The following is an 18300-nucleotide window of genomic DNA, read 5'->3' as shown; positions in this document are numbered from 1 at the left end:
ATAAAACAAGGGGAGATTTTTCTCTCTCAGTTGTTTTACCCTTTGAACTACCCTGAGTGATTTCCTCCTGCACAGTGACTGTTTGTAAGCGGCTGTCGTGTTGCCCACAAGAGCCCAAGTTGTACACATTCAGCAAAACCATAAATCAAGGGTAGGGACAGCACAAAGCTGCGCTCCCCCACCACATCTGCACCTGCTCCTTTAGGGCAGCACCACCGGGGATGGATGCAGACCTCGCTGTGCGAGACCCTGTACAAACAGGGAACAAAGTCTGCACCCCCAACGAGATTACGACTGAAGTCTGAGACCTAAAAGAGCAGCTGAAGCCACAGAGGCAGGCAGGGCTGGTTTTGTTCTCTCTGTGCCTTCACGCAGGCAGAACCGCCTGGCTGCATTTCAACTTTTTCCATGGCAGAAAAATGGCTGTAATTTTGCACTCATTTTAAAAAGCCGGGCTATTTTGTTTCCTTTGTTGTGGTGCCGAGAAGCACTGCAATTCCCCACCTGTTGTTGCTCCTTATTGCTCACTCGAGCTCCCTCCCCTACACACACCCTGCTCGCACGCGGAAGCGGCCAGAACCATGGGGGACTTCACCTTGCTGGCCGCTGTCTCCCTTCTCTCTGCCTTCCAGCAAAGTAAGATTTGCGGGGCTGCAGGGCTGGGGCTTGGGGAGGTTTCCGCCGATTCTGGATGTCTTGTGGTGACAAACCGGTTGTCCTGTAACTTTAATTCCTGGCACCTCCTAAGTTGCTTCTCACTGGGGCACTGTTTGCCCTTTCTGTAGCCTGAGAGGGAGTTGGCTCCGTGGGACAGATTACTTTTCCCCTTGGGGAAAAGTAATTTATTTTCAGGTCTGTTTTGTTTGCTGACTCTTTGGAATCGTGCTATTGTGAGAGCTCGCAACTAGCTGTGAAGTTACCCAACAGCCACGTTGTGTCTTGGTTTCGATTCTTATTTAGGCAGCTGTGCAACCCAAAACCTCAAAAAGTGAGAGTAAATTTGTCAAATCAAGTACACCACCTCTGGACTGAAAGCACTGCACAAACTGTTGCCTGGAATAGCCAGACACATGCTAAGTATCCAAAAGGGAAGAGGAAAGCAAACCTTTACACCAGGCAGCAAGAACAGGAGGTGTTCTGCAGTACATCCTCCTCATTACAAGTCTATTTGGATCTTAAAGAAAAATTTTGTCCCCTGCTGATATACCTCGAGAATCAAGGACCAGGAAAGAAGCAGGCAAATCTGCAGTGCTCTTTTTGATGGGCATCTCTCACGTAGCTGTGGTAGCATTTTTACTTCTTGTATTTAATTTCTTCTATATATGTTGATTCATATAGTTGTGTTTACATCAGGAATCATGATGATGTCTGAAGGCATTTGCAGTATACTAGGATGCGATTAAGAGCAAGTTAAAAGTAATCGCTTTATCTTTTTTCCAAATACCTATAGCGCTGCAACTTAACGAATGCAATGTGATTGTTTGTTCTGAAAGCCTCAGCTGCTGAAGTAACACTTGCACCTTAGCAGGAAAAAAAAAATAGCCTGAGAACGTGACCCCTTCTAGGTTAAAAAAAAAAAAAGTCCAACACAACAGAAAGCAAATAGAAAGCACTTTAAATTTACATTCTTTTTCTGTCATCAGATCAGCTGCAACACACTCTTGTGATCTGCACAAAACATTGCTATTTCTGGCTGCTGGCAATATCTACCATCAACTTCTGTGAAAGCTCAACTTGCCTGCCTTAACTTTTAACATAGAAGTGTTAAGAGTTAAAAACAAAACCACACATTATCTGGGAGCCTAGTGCATTTTGAAAACACAATGAAATATGCAGATACCAAAAGGGGAAAGGGAGGTAGAAAATACATTCTTTCTTGTAATGTTTAGTCCATATTAGTTACTCTAGTTAAAAATCACTGAAAAGCCAGGATCACCTGGATTTTGATTTACGCATTGGGCAGTCCAACATCAAGCCCAGAGAGAAACCTTTGTAAGAACCTGATCTGCTAATCTGATTTAAATCACAGTGCGGTTTACTTTTAGCATGGATAAACCAACACAGATCAACTACCGTGAGTTCAGCTGAACGCTGTGAAGCTGGTAGTGTAAGCATGTGCTATAACCAGCTCATGTAAGGGATGGGATGCAGTGCGGAGCGTGACCAATTGCTGCAAACAAAACGCAACACGCACAGTGCTTAGTGCTCTGGTTGCTCCTCCGTTTCTTCTGCTGAGCCTCTGGTCCTGAGCAAGGAAGCTGCTAATGGGCAAGACCACCTCTCTGAAGCAGTGCTCAAGTCAGGTTTCACTTAGCCGTCATCAGAGATACAGAAAGACAAGGTTTTGTGTCTCAGAACCATGAGTTATTCAAAGATTTATTTAAGTTGCAAATTAGCATGCACTATCATATACCATGATAAAAGTATCAGCCTCTCTACAGGCTTGAACACAAAATATTTGAGTAATGTTCCTTGAAAGCCTGATTTGTCCTGCATTTTTGGTGTAAAGATATTAACACAGTAACTGTAAATGCCACCTGAAAATGAAAGCAGAAAAAAAAAAAAAAAAGGCCAGCAAAGGCCAGTTGTAGATGCTTTGTAACTACCACAGGCATGTCATTTAGCCAGCTAGAATTGAACACGTCAATGGAGGGGAAGGAAAAGGCTGGGGAAATCTTTACTTCCTCCTGCTGCAATGCTTTCTGGCATGCTCACAACAGCAGCTCCAGTGGGCGGGCAGCAGAGCTGTCCCATTGCTTTATTTTTTATTTCAGCCCTTGTTAAAACAACCACAGAACTCACGCTTGGGGCTACATCACTGCTTTCCTTTCACTGGGATGGAACTGAAAGGCAGGCTGCATTCAGGGAACAAGAAATACAGCAACAATTTCCCCCCTCAGCTCTTTTTAAGTCCCTGGCTGGCACCTGTCCTGTTCCGCATGTGGGGTTCACCTTTTCTTCTCAGGTGACAGGCATGCCTCTGCTCCCCCAGCTTGGTTTTCACTGGCACATGAGAACCCACCCGCCCCTCGCTCCCACGTGCGATCTCTGCCCCTCAGACAAGCTCCTTGCTGAGCAGGCAACACCAAGGGCAGCCTGCGGGACGGCTGAGGCCAGGGTTGCACCACGGCCTTGGGGATTTGCTTTGGTTAGTCGTGCTGAACAAACAGGAACAGTTTGGCCCCTGCACTGCCTTAATCTCCTTGTTTTCCTCAGCGGGCTTATTCCGTCCAGCACCCTTTCAAGGCTTTTTTTATTTTGAGCTAATTTGGATGCAGTGAGTTGCCTTGGTTTGCCTTAGTTCCTCAGCAGAAAAAAAAACAAAACACAGTCCCTGACTGGTTTAAGGCTTCTTGTAGGGCTCAGTGCAGGCAAAAAAAAAGAAGGAACACATTGCTGGGTAAAAATGCCTTTGCTGCAAGACACTCAGACTCACCTACCACTTCTGGCTGATGAGCCAGGCAGCATTTGCCAGACACAAAACAACAACGCTTTTGGGAGTGGCAGAAGCCAAAAAGCAACTTCAGTGTTTTCCAGGAAAACACTTCTAAAAGAACTCCTGTGCTCCTGTGAGTCTCGGTCTCCAGCAAGCACGCTCCCCAGCCTCCCCACCACCACGCTTCCCCCCTGGAAGTGCTGCAGGGTGGCACACTGGGATGAATCAGGCACAACAAGGAGCGTGGGTGGGAGCAGAGGAGGGCTCGCTGGATACAAATACAATGAGAGGTGCTGTAGCGAGGTGCTCTGGGGGGAAAGGCTACGAGTAATTACTTACATGTGGAGAGGACAGAAGGAAAGATACATTTTTGGGAGAAGGTAAAGATGTAAGATGTGCACAGAGCAGCACCACTGATATCCCTAGCTGTGTTTTAATGCCACTCTTCTCTGAAGGGAAGACAGAAGGCATGCTCTGGGCTTGCCTGTTAGACAGTCTTTTTAGTGAGCTCAGGTGGGTGTCTTGTTCCTGGATCCAAATAAAGTTAAGGTAAAAGTAGAGCAAAAGTTTCTCACACAGGGTGGCTATGGCATGGCTTGGAAAACAACTCCAGGTACCCAGAAACTTTTAAAGTCAAACAGGTGAGGACCACTAGCACTGAAATAGCAATTTTTCCCCTTCCTCACAAGTAAGTTACTCCTGAAGGCAAGACCAGAACTTCTGTAGGGAAAAAATAGTTTCTCTAGCATCCATCTATTTCCATCAGATGAAGCAGAAAGAACAGAAGAACAATGATTGCTATTAAAAAACGTAAAACAGATGTGTTAGAAACTCAAATGAGCTGTCTTTTTTTTTCCCCCCCAAAAAAAGAGGAAGCATGTGATCCCTGAGCCTTCATGTTTGCTTACAGGTCATTTTGCTTGGCTGGTGGGGAGATCGAGGATGAAGCACAAGGTCATGCCCCCAGCTGTCACTGGAGCTCCGGAGTTTGACAGAACATTTCGTGCACAGTAAGTCCTGACATCATGAAGATGATGGCAGTGAATAACAATTCAGCCCAGAAGATAAGCAAAAACACTATCTTAAGATATTACCTTTTTCGTTGCATCCTTTGCTCAGAAAATGAAAAAATAATGAACACTTTTCAAATGGCTCAGCTATTATCTTAATGATAACAGGGTACATTCAGCTCGTTTAACACAGTTCAGGTTCTGATGAAGCCAGGCAATCGGATTATCCAAACCTAAGTAAAGGCAAGGAACTAATTGACTGTAACTTACAGAACTCAGATGTTCTGGATCTAGCAAGCCATGCTGTAAGTTCTTGGCCTGTGGCTATCACACAACACATGGAAGGCAGCAGCACAGACAGCCAGCAGATAACTGTGAGGCAGCCTGTGCACAATTACAACATGCTCCTAAAGGGCTTCAGCTGGTGATTAGCTAATGACCATTCACAAATATATGTAACGTGGTGTTATTTCAAACAATGCCTTCTGAAGCAACTGTAGTTGTACTGGGTGACAATAACAACAAGATGTAGAATATATTAAATATTAGATAACAGAGCGACAGACACAGAAGGTTGCCTAATTCATTAACAAGAAGCTCATTCAGAACAACCAAGAAAAGAGGTCCCAACAAAATACTGGCATGAAAACTGATGATGTTAACAAATAAAACCCCTATTGTCCTAACCACACGAAGATCCATCACATGCTGCCTACGCCCGGTAGCACTTCATAAAGGCACTGGCCTCAGCAGAGCAATCCATGCTGCCCACACACAGCTCCACGCTTCCTCTCACAGCCCTGGGAACGCTGACCCACACAAGTTGCATGCAGAATACAGAGGAAAGCGATCAACATCGCATCCACATGCTTGAAATCCTGCCTGCCCTTGCTGCACAGGCACTTGAGTTAGGATCCTTGGTAAGCGTTTCCACATAGCCAGGATACAGATCCTTGCTTAGGTTTAAATATACAGAAAATAATTGAAATAGTTTATATTTGTATTGAGATTACAAAGAAGGGAATTTTTAAGAGTGCCTAATTCTGGCTTGACTGTGCTCCCACTAGATTCAATAGCATTAACTTTAGTGAGAAGAAAATCATGTCAAAGCTGATTCCCCTTGAAAAATCCCACCCATCATTCTTTTCCAGAGTAAGATTTTTTCCAATTTATTCTGCAGACAAAACTGCGTGGAGTTTTATCCAATATTCCTGACTGTCCTCTGGATCACAGGGTGGTTTTTTAACCAAGGTAAACAGTTCTTGTTTTTCTCTTGGACTGAGAAGTTTTACTTAAGTTTCTAAAATTAGTTTTATCAGGAGGTACATTATTTGTAGACATCTTTTTGCCTTCCTTTCACTTCTTACCTTACTCCAGGCTTCCTGAAGGAATGCTCAGTGCACTGAAATCCCCAATTAGTCATGCCTTTTCACACAGCCCCACCAGCTTTTACTGTTCTCTGCAAGCCAAGGAGCCATGGTACATGGCATATTTTTCATTCACAGAAAATCCACTGAAGATTTTCTGGGTGAATCATTCAGAAAAGCAGCTCCCAGATGTTTCCCACTAACGCTTATTTGCGCATTACGGGACAATCCTCACAGGACATCAAGCACAGCTATCATCCTTGGGAGGACACAGCCCGAGAAGGTTCGGGTCAGAGCACTCAGCCCTGTGGCTGGACCCCTGACTGAAGGAGACGGAGCTTGAGCCAGCAAACGAGTGGGATTTTACAACCCAGATGAGCCACACCACTGCTGGGCTGTGACTTGTTCGTTTGCTCTGTGACTTTGCACTGAAGCAGCAGCATCACCAGCCATAGCTATTGCACTTCAGCTATGCAAGAAGACTCATGAAAACCTGTTTTGCCTTCCCAAGCACCTAAGCAGGCTGGCATTTCTGTCCAAGCGTTCTGAACTCTTGCTTTGGTGCAGTGGCAAAGGGAATGCAGCTATATAGGATTCCAGTGTAAATCCAGAGTAGCTCCACTTAGCTCAACAAACTGGATGGGAGATGGTACACGTGCTCCTAGACAGACACTTGAATCAAGGAAGGCACGCGTTGCCATATGTAAGAAGAGGACTGCATTAGTCGCCCTTTTAAGTAATTTTTTCAGCTGGGCATCTCCCATAGGTACGCTAAGAGGAGCTAATCCAGACCAGAGTAACAGCTGTCCTCTGTAACACTTAGGCAGTTTGAGAGGACATAAGCAGCTTTGCCAGCACTGCGTAGTCCTGGATAGCACGAGTGACCCGCACACCCCGCTCCATCTATCAGGCGGAGGTAGCTTCATGCTTCTCCCACAGGGAGGTCAGAAAGCTAACATTCACTACAGCTTTCTCTCGTGTCCTTGGATAAAGGCTGCTATATAAATGCAAAGCAGGTTATTAACAACATAAATAAGAAACTCTTTTCCAAAACAAATACTCCCCTTAAACATGAACTGCCATAACAATACAGAATGACAGCTGGGTCAAGCCACGGTGCTCCGACCCACTGTTCTGCCCCTGGGACAGCCCCCGAGCTGGGCTGGGGGTAACATTCCTGTCAGGTCTTCAGAGCGATTTATAGGGAATGCTGTTAGATTTTTTGGACAGGCCTGCAGCCCACCCCTACAAGCAACCCCCTGACAAAAGCCTCCTGCAGTGAGTGTTGAATACTCGCATCTCCTTCAAATGCTTTTCCTCAGCATGGCTTCCTAGGGTATGAGGAGCTATGAAGAGCCCCCGGAGACATGCGAGTAGAAAACATAAGCAAAGCAACTGTCTGTGATCCTCATTTTCTTTCCCGTTAATCTTTTCTTTCTTAGAAGTAGCTGCAGTTCTGGGCCTGTTGTACATGTTCGCCCGCTACAAGTACTTCCACGGTTACGCGCAGTCAGTGAAAGGCAGGTAAGGAGTCACCTCACCGGCAGGTTAACAGCTCCGGGCTGCGCTCTGAAGCTGGGCGGGGAGCCAAGGACTGGCAGAGAACAGTGACTGTAATTGAATGCAACATGTGTGAAGTGCCAGCAAGAGCTCTGAGGCACAGACCCTGGGGGAAGCAGGCTGGCTGTTGCAGCGGGAGCCTAGGTTAAGAGGTGCACATGCTCCGGGTCACAAGGGGGAAAGGTTTGGTGCCTGCCTCGTGGGTGCCTGCTTTGTGCTGAGCATGTTGGCACCTGGGCTCAGAGAAAGTTGAAAACAGGAGCAGTTTTGCAGCTCAGGATGGATGTGGGATGGGGAGACTGCTCGGGCAAGGCACACACAGTAGCAGCCTGCCTGCTGTTTTCATTTTTCCTCAAGTTGTCACATTAAGACCTTTACTCTAGCCACACAATTGCACTAAATGAAGCAAACATCTGCCCTTGTAGGCTGATGAACTTTCACCACACAGATAAGAGACGCAGCTCAAGATAAGCATAAGTTAATGAGTGTAAGTGTACAGCATCTGGTACTACGGACCCTGCTACAACTAACAGACACTGGCAGAACAGCCCTCCGGTGCACAAGCACACAGACAAACACACGATTTATTTCTTGCTTCATGGAAGCCACTGTCCCGCGTTATGTGTTCAGACCTAAGGCTCCTCTTACAACACATAACAATCATGAGAAGAGGCTAGCACAATACATGCTTGTCATAAAAGTCTTGGGCTCTATGATTCTAGAGAGAGATGCAAAACAATCAGACTGCAAACAGCACTTTTTGGGTAGTGAGTAGCCCTGCAGCAGCAAAGGCTGGGCTGTGGGGCTACTTTCCACAGTTTGTATACAGATGTTGTCAGTCTCTTCATGACAGCCTTCACCAATCCCTTATCCTCTTTTGAGGAGCTGTTACTTAAGAATGAAGCTGTTTTCCAGAGCTTTTTTTTTTTTTAGTATACAGAGATAACTCTTTATCTCCTAGTAAGAGATGCAGTGAGCACCAACCAGAAGACCAGCAACTATCAAGGAAATCTGGGGAACAGAGCCCTCAAAATAAGTGGGAAAAAGACAGCAGAAGGGATTAGATAAATCAAGACATTAAGAAGTCCTTTGTTTAAAAAAAGCTTTAAGAAATCTTTCCCATTAGGCCCGAGAGTGATGAAATAGAGACTCATCCTGCCAAGGAAGCCTAAGAACAGTGGTTGGCTTCATTATTAGACAGACTTGACACCTTGGTGAAACCCTGATTTCTTTGCATTGGACAGAAGGGGCTGACAGTCAGTGCGGCAGCCCTGGGAAATGGCTTTGCTTGTGCTAACCCCCAGCAGGTGCTTCTGCACCAGTGAGGCGTGCAGGACTGTGCCCCAGCACACACCATGTGCCTCCAGCAGGCCTTGCAGCACAAAGGTAATTGGCCTGCACACCAAATCTCAACTGCAATCACCAACTGCAGGCATGGCAGTTAAAGACAAACCTGCCGACGTGGCCTGAGCTCAAGGAGCTGGTTATGACACATGTAAGTGCACCAGGCTACAAGAATTGCAGTTCAGTTTTGCCAGGGCTGGATTTCTAAGCACATGAGAGCTAAGTGCACCTTCTACTTGGTTTCTGCGCCGGACAGGCCCTCACCATTGAGCTGCATCCCTTTCCTTCCCTCCAGCTGGCTCCAAGAGATGATTAGAAGGCTAGGCTCAAGACTTTTTTCATGCTCTTCTGACACTGAGAACATCTCATACTTCACCATTTTCTCATTTGCATTTAGACATTGCGTGTACTGAAAAGCTACACGTCAAGACTTTAGACACCAGTGGGGTTCTGCAGGTATGCATATAGGGAGCTATAAACAGAAGGCTGATGAGTTCCTCTGACCTCTCTCCTACGCTTATGAGATGGGATTGTCATCGTAGACTTTTCCTTGCCTGCAGAGGCCAGTCCAGCAGCAACTCCCACAACATATCTACTGGGCCAGAGCCTGCACCAAGGCAGCTAAGACTGAGCCCAGCAGAGTATGCAGAGGAAGGTTCCTGTTGTCATGTGCCTGTCAACACCTCTGCTTCAGGGCTGAGGTGCTCTCCCAGACTCCTGTGGGGTAGTTTGACATTTCAGAGTCATAGAATGGCTTGGGTTGGAAGGGACCTTAAAAGCCACGCAGTTCCAACCCCCGCCAAGGGCAGGGACACCTCCCACTAGACCAGGTTGTTCCAAGCCCCGTGATGGGGCATCCACAGCTTCTCTCGGCAACCTGGTCCAGTACCTCACCGCCCTCAGAGTAAAGAATTTCTACCTTATATCTAATCTAAATCCATCCTTTCTCCAGTTTAAAACCCTTACTCCTTGTCCTGTCACTACAAGCCATTTTAAAAGAACTCACCCTATCTTTCTTGCAAAGCCCCTTGAAGTATCAGAAGGCCACTATAAGGTTTCCCAGAACCTTCTCATCTCCATGCTGAACAACCCCAACTCCCTCAGCCTGTCTTTGTAGGAGAGGCACTCCAGCCCTCTGATCACCTTCGTGGCTCTATTCTGGATCTGCTGTAACAGGTCTGCTTCTTCCTTGTGCTGGGGGCCCCAGACCTGGATGCAGTACTCCAGGTGGGGTAGGAGAGTGTCTCAAGAGAAGAATAGAAGAGGCGACTCACCTCCCCTCAACCTGCTGGTCAGGCTTCTTTTGATGAAATTATTTTGGTACAGATAAACTAATCTGACCCCCATCCCCAATGAGTGTCCTAATAGCCAAGTTTCAGGATCACACCCTTCCTTCCCAGTTCAAAAATCCATCTTCAAGGCAGAGTGATAACCAAACCAGACCTCCCAGCTCAGTGGAGAATCTGACCAACAGGTGCTGATACAACAGACATGCACACCTCTTTCTCCTCCAGCCCTAACATCTTCCCTCCCACGCTCCTAAATCTAATGTTGCAGTGAGGTGCTCATGCTTGCTTGTGGCTCTCCCTATAGGTGCTCACATTATGTGATGAGGTAGGTCATCATGGAACAAGATCCCCCAGTGTTTCTACATATTCATGTGAAGTTGGGAAGAACTTCCCTGTAGACATTATTAGGAGTCTTCCCCTAGCAAAAGTCACATGTGGGAAAGGTTAATTACCAAAACACTCTAAGTAATGATCCTCTCTGAGCGTAAAGAGCTTTTCTTAACTGAGTTGGGCAAGCAGCAAGTTTCACTGTAAACACACCATGTACAGTTTGTAACACTATTTTTCTTTCTACTTCTAGGTTAACAGGTTTTTATTTGAATTTGATAGTTCTGACTTGCTTGATAACCCTGGGTGCAGCTGGGATTGTCAACAGCTTTCTGGATGAATACCTGAACTTCAGAATCATGAAGAAATTAAGTAAAATGTTCTGAAGACTCTTTTAAAAAGAGAAGATAAGTAGATAATGCAGATGGTTTCCCTGGACACAACAAATATAAGGTGCATGTGAATAAAGTATCACAACTCTGTACTAGCACCCCATTGCAGTGTAAAATGCATGCTTTTTCTGAGCCGTTTATGCTTTCTTTCTTCCCTGTGCTGTTGAAGAAGAGTCATAAAGACAGATTGGCATGTCGCACCTGCATTTTCAACTACATGCTCTGATTTCCCATACAGTATTGTAAACCCTAAACAAATTACATAGGGAATTTATGGTTTTAGCTCTAAGAAACTTAGTTCCAACTGGCACTGCAAGCAAGAGTCCATCTTACCCAGCATCCTTCGGCCTTCTCAGTGCCTCCAGTGTAGTCCTCCTTCACTCCTCTTCATTTTCACCAGCAGTGCCATCCATTCTGCACAAACATAAGAAAATGATTTGATGCACTATGCTGCTGCAAGGTCCCAGCTTTGCAAGTATATCCAATCCCACTGCAGGAGGCTGCTTAAGCATATACTGAAACACTGCTTTCTTCAGCAAGACATTGAAAGCTGCACTTGACCCTACACTTCTGCGAAGGCCTTTTGATTTTATACACACATTTACAGTTCAGCACATGCTCAAACACCGTTCTGGTAGAAGTGGGGCCCTCCTGTACGCAGATCCCAGCTCTCACACAAAGCCTCTCAAGACAGGCTGTCCCCACAATGTGCCACTTGCAGGAGGGAGACCGAGCCCAGACAAAGAGAAGGCACAGATGCTCAGCTAACAATTGGGTCTCCTTCATTGTCTCCCAGGAGGGCACAGATGGCTGGGGTGTGGGAAAGATTAAACCAATGTCCCAGCATGGCCAAAGTCCTAGGAAACAAAGTGACAATGAAAAGCAAACTGACTATGAAAACAGCTTTCTGCTAAGAGAGGGGGGGGAAGTCATGGCTTAGCACCAAGGGCTTAAAGTCTGCTGATGACAAATTTAAACTGTGTAGAAGAACAGAGATGCAAAGACCATAACTGACTGTCTTGGTAGCTCCTGATAATTCAAACTACACAGGGAATGCTGAATATACTCATGCCAGCTACAGCCAGCAAGCTGAAGCCTTCCCTGCTATGCCTCTGAATATAGAATTTGACCAAAAACACTAACCATGTTTACAGCTCTGTTCAGGCAGGCCTGTACAGAGAACACAGTCTTTCTGAAAATCTGCAAGGGTTGATAACCCAAGCCCAAAATAATCGAGTGTGGGATCAGGTTCCCAATAATCTTCCACATGAAAAAAAAGTAGACACATTGCATGTGCAGAAGCTAGCACTTCACAGTCGCTCTAACATGATTAAGGTGCATAATTTAGTACCTGTGTATGGTAAAGGCCAAAGTAGCATTAGAAACAATAAAGGAAACAAGTAGATAGGTGTAAGACTGGGGGGCAATACAGGCTGTTGAGGGGAGAGCAGATCACAGCAGTGAACAGGCAGCTCACTGGCACTTGGGTACAGGGAAAAAGCAAAACAGGACCAGGTTCAACAACCACAGTGATCACTGGGAATGCTTCCATTTACTGTCCTCCCATGGGCAGAAAGGCAGCAAACCCTCCTGCCAGCGAGGCCTCAGACAGTGATGGGCAGCAGGAATCGCTGCCACCTTAAGGAAAACCAGGACAAAGCTCCAAATCACCCAACAGGCCTGAAACACAGATTACAGGAGGCCCAGAGGTTGCTGATAGTTTCAGAAGCAGACATCTGAGCACTATTCCATTCAAAGCTTACCTGTTATAATGCCTGCCATGTTTATGGATAGCTTCCCATAACCCATCTACACCAGAAAGGAACAAGCTGTTATCACACAGAGACAATTTCACATGCCCAAAGCCACAGGGTGAGGCCACAAGGTATCATCTAGCAGCACAAAGCTGGAGTGCAACAGGGTCAACAGGAGCCTCACCTGCTAGGAGATGCATTTAAAACAGCAAAGGTCTGACAGGAAAGAGAGAAGGGGAACCTCACCTTGAAGTCTTTACTTGGAGCCCAGCCATACACGCTGCCCAAACCAGCCGGTCTTCTGCAAGCTGCGCGTAGAGCACCCCATCTGCCGGGACCCTCCAGTAGGGTGGAAACATGGAGATACTGGTGTAGGGTCTTGAAGCCCACCTGGATTTACCTTGAACAGCTCACCTCACCTTTCCAGACTACAGCCACAAGACTCTACACCCTGCGCCCTCCCCCCAAAGTGGTTCCTTACCACATGGTGCTGGCTGAGCAAAGGCAGGAACCTGGGGAGGTTTTGAAGGAAGCCAGAGGATCCCCCATAACAATTGCCCAAGCATAGGCCTTGCCTCACCCCCACCCATGGGCTTTTATAGCACACCTCGCTGAGGTACAATGACCTCAGAGAAATGGCCTACACCTGGCTGTGCAATTAACCCCCTGGCAGCTAACTGCAGTCACCTGTGGCTGCTGCCTCCAGCACGCCCTGTGGGCACCCACCAACCTTCAGGGATGTAGGGGTGCCACTGAGGTGCCATAGCTCCACTGCTGGCACAGCCTTTGGGGGCCCCTTCCCTTCTCCCCAGGGCAGCCTGCAGGACCATCAGGGCCAACATAATCCCACAAACCAGCCTTATATAAGACTCAGATAACCATCTTTTATTTGTTTGTTGTTTGTTGTTTTTTTTTAATCCTTTTTCTTTTTTTCTTTAAAAGTGGTATGTTAACATCAGTTTTTTTCTACATTTTCAGAGCTCTGTACAGGTCTTAAAAGGAAATAAGCAATGCTTAATGTACAAAGTAAAAACAGAAAACTAGAAAAATCTGAATAAAATGGAGCAAGTTGCCATCAGGGATACAGTACAAATTAGTAATTAGACGTCATCTGAAGTGCAATACCACTGCAGTAAGGATGAGTTAAGGAATGAAATAAAAATACTCTATTTTAAACAAACAGTATATATATATATTTTTATATGTATATATTTTACAGATAGTAGACCCAGTGATATCTGTAGAATTGTAAAAACATATTTACAAATAACTTTTTTTTTTTTTAACATTACATATACATCAGCACCATAGTAAGAAAAAAAAAAAAAAAGAAAGAAACAAAACCCCAAATCTATTAAAATCTACCTCTCTAGTACTTGGTCCCAGTACGGAGTATTTGGAGGAAGCTTTACAATAACAGAGGCTCGGCGTTCACCAGCGTTCATTCACCAAAGCCTGCATCTGCCTAACGCATGGAAATGCCTGGTTGGGGCTGCGGGGTGGTGGCTGTGCATCCCCAAACCCCTGGCCACTGTGTGCCCGGCTCCCTGCTTGCTGCCCCTTCCTTCAGGCTCGTCCTGCTACAAGCCCACGAGGTGGTTGTGGACTGCAAATTGTGGCTGGTGCTGTCCTGCGCTGTGTTAGGGCCCGGCCCAGCTCCAGCTGAAGCTGTGGCCAGGCAAAGCCCTGTCATCTTCAGCAGGAACTGGAATGGGGCCTCGGCTGTGTTTTAAAAAGGGGTTAGATAAAAGAATGCTAACTAAAGGATTTTTTAAAAAAATCGGTGGGCAAGGCAAGCTGAACTGACAGCTCGCCCTGGCCAGCTAGTCCAAGTTAAAAACACAGCTTGTCCTGTCTGCAGTACAGCATTTAACCCGTGTCTGGGTAGGCCCTGCGAGGGGTCGCAGCACCGCAGGGAACGTACCCGGGTGCTGGGGTGGCCCCAGGCCCGCCTGGCCCCGCTCCTCCAAGCGATGCACAGTGATACCCCGCAGGGGAAGGGAGGACACAGAGGTGCCAGGTACCGAGCCCCTCGCTCCTGTGGCCTTCAGCATGTGTACACCGGAGATGTTCTCACCACAGAGCACATAACGTGCTCTTGGAGGCCAGCATCAGTTCCCAAACTTTTCGGGCTGTGGATCGCTGTTACCATTTTTTAAGCACCCCCACATACCCTGGTGGCCAGCTCCCAGCTGAAAAGATGGCAGGTTTCTGAGGACAGCTTCCCTCGCCCTCAGACCACGGCTTGGGAACCGCTGCCTTAGGCATTCAGAATGGCCGGCGTCTCTGGAAGCCGTATCACCGCTTCACTGCAGCGCTGCTCAGCGCCGGTCCACACAGTGGAGATAGGCAGTGGAGACAGTGATACATCTCTGTTGCTTATAAGTATATTTGGGCAGACCCAGTGTTTTTAATACCTATATCAACTATTTTACCCATTCATGAATGCTCTTTGCTGTAGTCCCTCCTTAGTTCCCATTTTTCAAATACCGCACTGAATTTTATTCCAGCAAGCCAGGGAGATTAGGCCAAGCACCTGCTTAAAACAGAAGACCAGGTAGCACATAATGTCAAATCGAGAGCCCAGACACCCCATGGTAACACTACCTGCCAATCTTGCACTTTTCAAGAGAGAAGAAACTCATTTCTGCCTGCCAGGCCCTCCCTGTACGTTCCCTCCTTCCTTCTCCTCTGCTCCCTGCCCCTTTGTGGTGTTTGTTGCTCACCTGAGAAAAAGTGCAGTGAGCTTACCTTGTTTTACACTGAAGGACAGGAGGGGAACATATGAAAACATATGGGAGAGGGAGGAGAGACAGGGACCTGCTTAAGACCTTCACTGGTACCTTGTAGCCCTTTAACACCACTCAGCTGCTGTTCTGCTCTCCCAGGCAGCAGGCACAGATATAGCAGATACAGCAGAGCAAAGTGCTCTGACAGGGATGTGCTACTGCAAGTCCCAAGGGGACCACATAGCTCATTACGTTAACCCACCCACCGAAGCCATCTCCAGCCTGTGATCAAACTGTCCTCACTGTACTGCCAAGTTTATGTTCTGCTACACCTCTATTGGATTTTTATCGCTCTGCAGTGAAAATGGTGACCTCTCTGTGACTTTCAGTCTGTCACCTGTGTGCTGCGTGTCCTCTCTGACAGCCCAGAGCCCGTCCGTGGCTCTCTGAGGCCTTTTATACCCAGCGCTAAGCCCGTTTCTGACCGGGGCCTGTGCAATCACCTGTGGGCTTCTTTAGGCTTTGCTCCTGGCCGCTTTCAACTGCTACTCTGAAAGTTGCGGCCTTTACAGCTACATGAGGTGGGAGATATTGGGACCACCCCACACCATTGTGCAATGAAGCCTCACTTCAGTCGGGAAAGACCAAGTTTTCCCTACCCGAGGCATCCGCTGGCTTTTCCAGTTTCCCCATCCTGCCCCACACCCGTGCAGCGGGTGCTGCCGTGCAACGGAGATTGCTCGTGGAAGTCTTGTGATACCGATGTTTCCATCGTCACCTGAATCTTCCAACGTTGGCTACAGATCAGCTCGGTTTGCACGATTAAACACAAAAGAAAACAAACAAAATAACCCCAAGCCAAACCAATTCAAACAAAAAAACCAACAATCCAAGGATGGGGAGCACATCCAACTCTGTTTTTTTTCCAAACGTAACAACCAAAGCTCCAGACTATACAAGCCCACTCACTGGGGGTTTCCGAACAACTCATCAAGTTCTTGTATCCACTCATCCCCTGGTCCGCTCTTAATGATGGAGTCCACGAGGTCTGCACCCTCTGCTAAACTGGAGAAGGACCCCCCTGCTCCTTCATTACTGTAATTGTAAGAGATGTCCTGAGTGGGATTCCTCTCGTAGGCCTGGCCTTGGCCGCTCTGAGCAAAGTTACCACCTGGCAATTGCTGCGTAGGAGGCTGACTAAAACCAGACATCGTGGGTACCCCTTGGCTTATTGCAGGCATTACCATTGGCCTGGCCTGGCCGGCTCCTTGTTGCCCTGGTAGTGGTTGCAGCAGCTGTCTCCCCATCGCAGGGTTCAGGGCTCTCACTGTCCCACTCGAGTCCACAACTGTCTGGTTAAGTCCCTGCGGGAAATGCTGCTTGGACAGCCTTGGCTGCCCGGGCTGCATTGGGTACGTTGTGCCATTATTGAAAGGCCCGATTTCGCTGCTAGTCCTTCCAGGTATGCCTTGCAAGCCTCGCTGCTGCCAGTTTTGTGTTCCTTGTGGGACAGTCCCCATCAGGTTTTGAAGTCGTGGTGCCTGTGGCCTGGGTAAGACCTGGCCCACCGGTCCTTTCATCTGCTGCTGATGCTGGGGAAGAGCAGAGTTTACCAGCATGTTCTGACCAAAATTGCTGACCATTCCCACCGCTTGTCCGGAGGCAGGCTGCCTTGTTCCCTGGCCTGCGTTATGTGCCATGTTCATGCCACTTTGGTTTGGGTGCTGCAACATTTGGCTCATCCCTGTGCTCATACTGTACATTCCTGGCTGGCTGGAAGAGGCGTTGCTGTAAGGAGCCATGCTCATGTCTGACTGGCCTGCCGTGGTGGGCAGCGTGCTCGGGTTCTGGGAAGGACCCATCGCCATCATGCTCGCATTCTGGGCCATCATTCGGGATGTCCTCATGCTCTGGAGTGCTGCTTGGTTTCTCACAGCTGCTATATCCTGGGGAGAACCTACACCAAAAAGGCAGCAAGGTTAAGAAAGAACCACAATCCTGTAAAACTTACACAAATCAACACGCCTTTGCATAAGAGAGAATCCGTGGGAGCCTCCTGCATCACAGAAGGATTTCAGGTTGCTGTGCTTTTGGAGTGGATATTGTTTCATGCGAAGTTTAGCAGAGAACTAGGTTAACTGTCCTTGGGAGACACACTTGCTGCCTATTGTTAGCTGCATTTTGGAGATTATGCGTCCTCCACATCACTGTGGCTACAGCCTCAGTGCTGACCCACCAAGCCCCTTCTTGGAAGTGAGAGGTAACACAGCTTGAGTGCTACCCTAAACAGGAATCACTGATGGTGTCATGCATTCAGTGTGTTAAGTGGGACACTGCTCAGCAGAGTACTGTCGATACAGACGGGCAGCCTAATTTCCCGTAAGGCCGGCAAGGTCAAAAGGCCAATGATTTACTCACTGAGTAATTCTCAGTTATGACTGTTCTGGGATTCGTACCCGAAGGGATTCATGGCTTTGAATTCTAGAAGCATCAAGGCAACGTGATTCCATATCTGGTATATGATTATAGCCATGGTTGCTCTCCTGATAATACGCTGCTCAGGTACTTACGTTATAAAGACACTGGTGCTGAAGGGGTAAAATAGGCCTGTCTTTCTGTTACCTGTCACCAAAAATTTATTTTTTATTTTTTGAGTGACCTAGAAGTAGAAGTTCCCTTTCAAAAGTAAATATGAGACTTTCTTTTTTTTTTTTTTTTGGTGTTTTTCTTTTCCTCTGGGTGAGTGACAACAGGCACACTCCTCTGTGCAAAAATTAGTCCCTAAGACTTTGGAAAGTTGCATGCACACCGTCATTTGGTAGCACTCAATCTTCTTCAGATAAACCTAAATCAGCTTCTACTGAGCAAATGCAAAACCTTCCATTTGCATTCAATGGAAGCAAAAGAGCTGAACTTCAGTTAACTGTTTGAAGCTCTCTTTTGAATATATCCATTGTCTTTCAAAAGTAAGCCTTGAAAATGGAAATGTCAGACTCAGAAGGCCAATCAATTTTTTAATAGCTCAGGAGGCATAAATGAATGGATTTTCTATATCATTGTTACTGATTAAATCTTTGGAAAGAAGAAAAATT

The 18300-nt window shown here is 47.0% G+C and overlaps 2 protein-coding genes across 2 annotated transcripts in view; one reads left to right on the top strand and one right to left on the bottom strand.

Moving 5' to 3' along the window:
• The first annotated feature begins 579 nt into the window (after positions 1-579).
• MGST2 (microsomal glutathione S-transferase 2) lies at positions 580-10832 on the top strand. The gene is made up of 5 exons (XM_032187174.1): positions 580-636; positions 4347-4446; positions 5627-5697; positions 7256-7337; positions 10587-10832. The coding sequence occupies exons 1-5, from the start codon at positions 582-584 to the stop codon at positions 10717-10719; spliced, it is 441 nt and encodes a 146-aa protein (XP_032043065.1). The 5' UTR covers positions 580-581; the 3' UTR covers positions 10720-10832.
• A 2997-nt stretch (positions 10833-13829) lies between these two features.
• Positions 13830-18300, bottom strand: part of MAML3 (mastermind like transcriptional coactivator 3) — a 194069-nt gene continuing 189598 nt past the window's right edge. The window contains exon 5 of the mRNA XM_032186810.1: positions 13830-17165. Coding sequence (XP_032042701.1) covers positions 16174-17165 — 992 coding nt within the window. The 3' untranslated portion in view covers positions 13830-16173. The remainder of the gene's footprint in view (positions 17166-18300) is intronic.

This window comes from Aythya fuligula, chromosome 4 (assembly GCF_009819795.1).
Source record: "Aythya fuligula isolate bAytFul2 chromosome 4, bAytFul2.pri, whole genome shotgun sequence".
NCBI classification, from domain to species: Eukaryota; Metazoa; Chordata; class Aves; order Anseriformes; family Anatidae; genus Aythya; species Aythya fuligula.
This window is presented reverse-complemented; position numbering and strand designations above follow the sequence as displayed.

Coding starts and splice junctions, on each gene's coding strand:
- MGST2 (XM_032187174.1), top strand. CDS start 582: ATGGGGGACTTCACCTTGCTGGCCGCTGTCTCCCTTCTCTCTGCCTTC. Junction 637..4,346: donor TCTCTCTGCCTTCCAGCAAA/GTAAGATTTGCG, acceptor GTTTGCTTACAG/GTCATTTTGCTTGGCTGGTG. Junction 7,338..10,586: donor GCGCAGTCAGTGAAAGGCAG/GTAAGGAGTCAC, acceptor TTCTACTTCTAG/GTTAACAGGTTTTTATTTGA.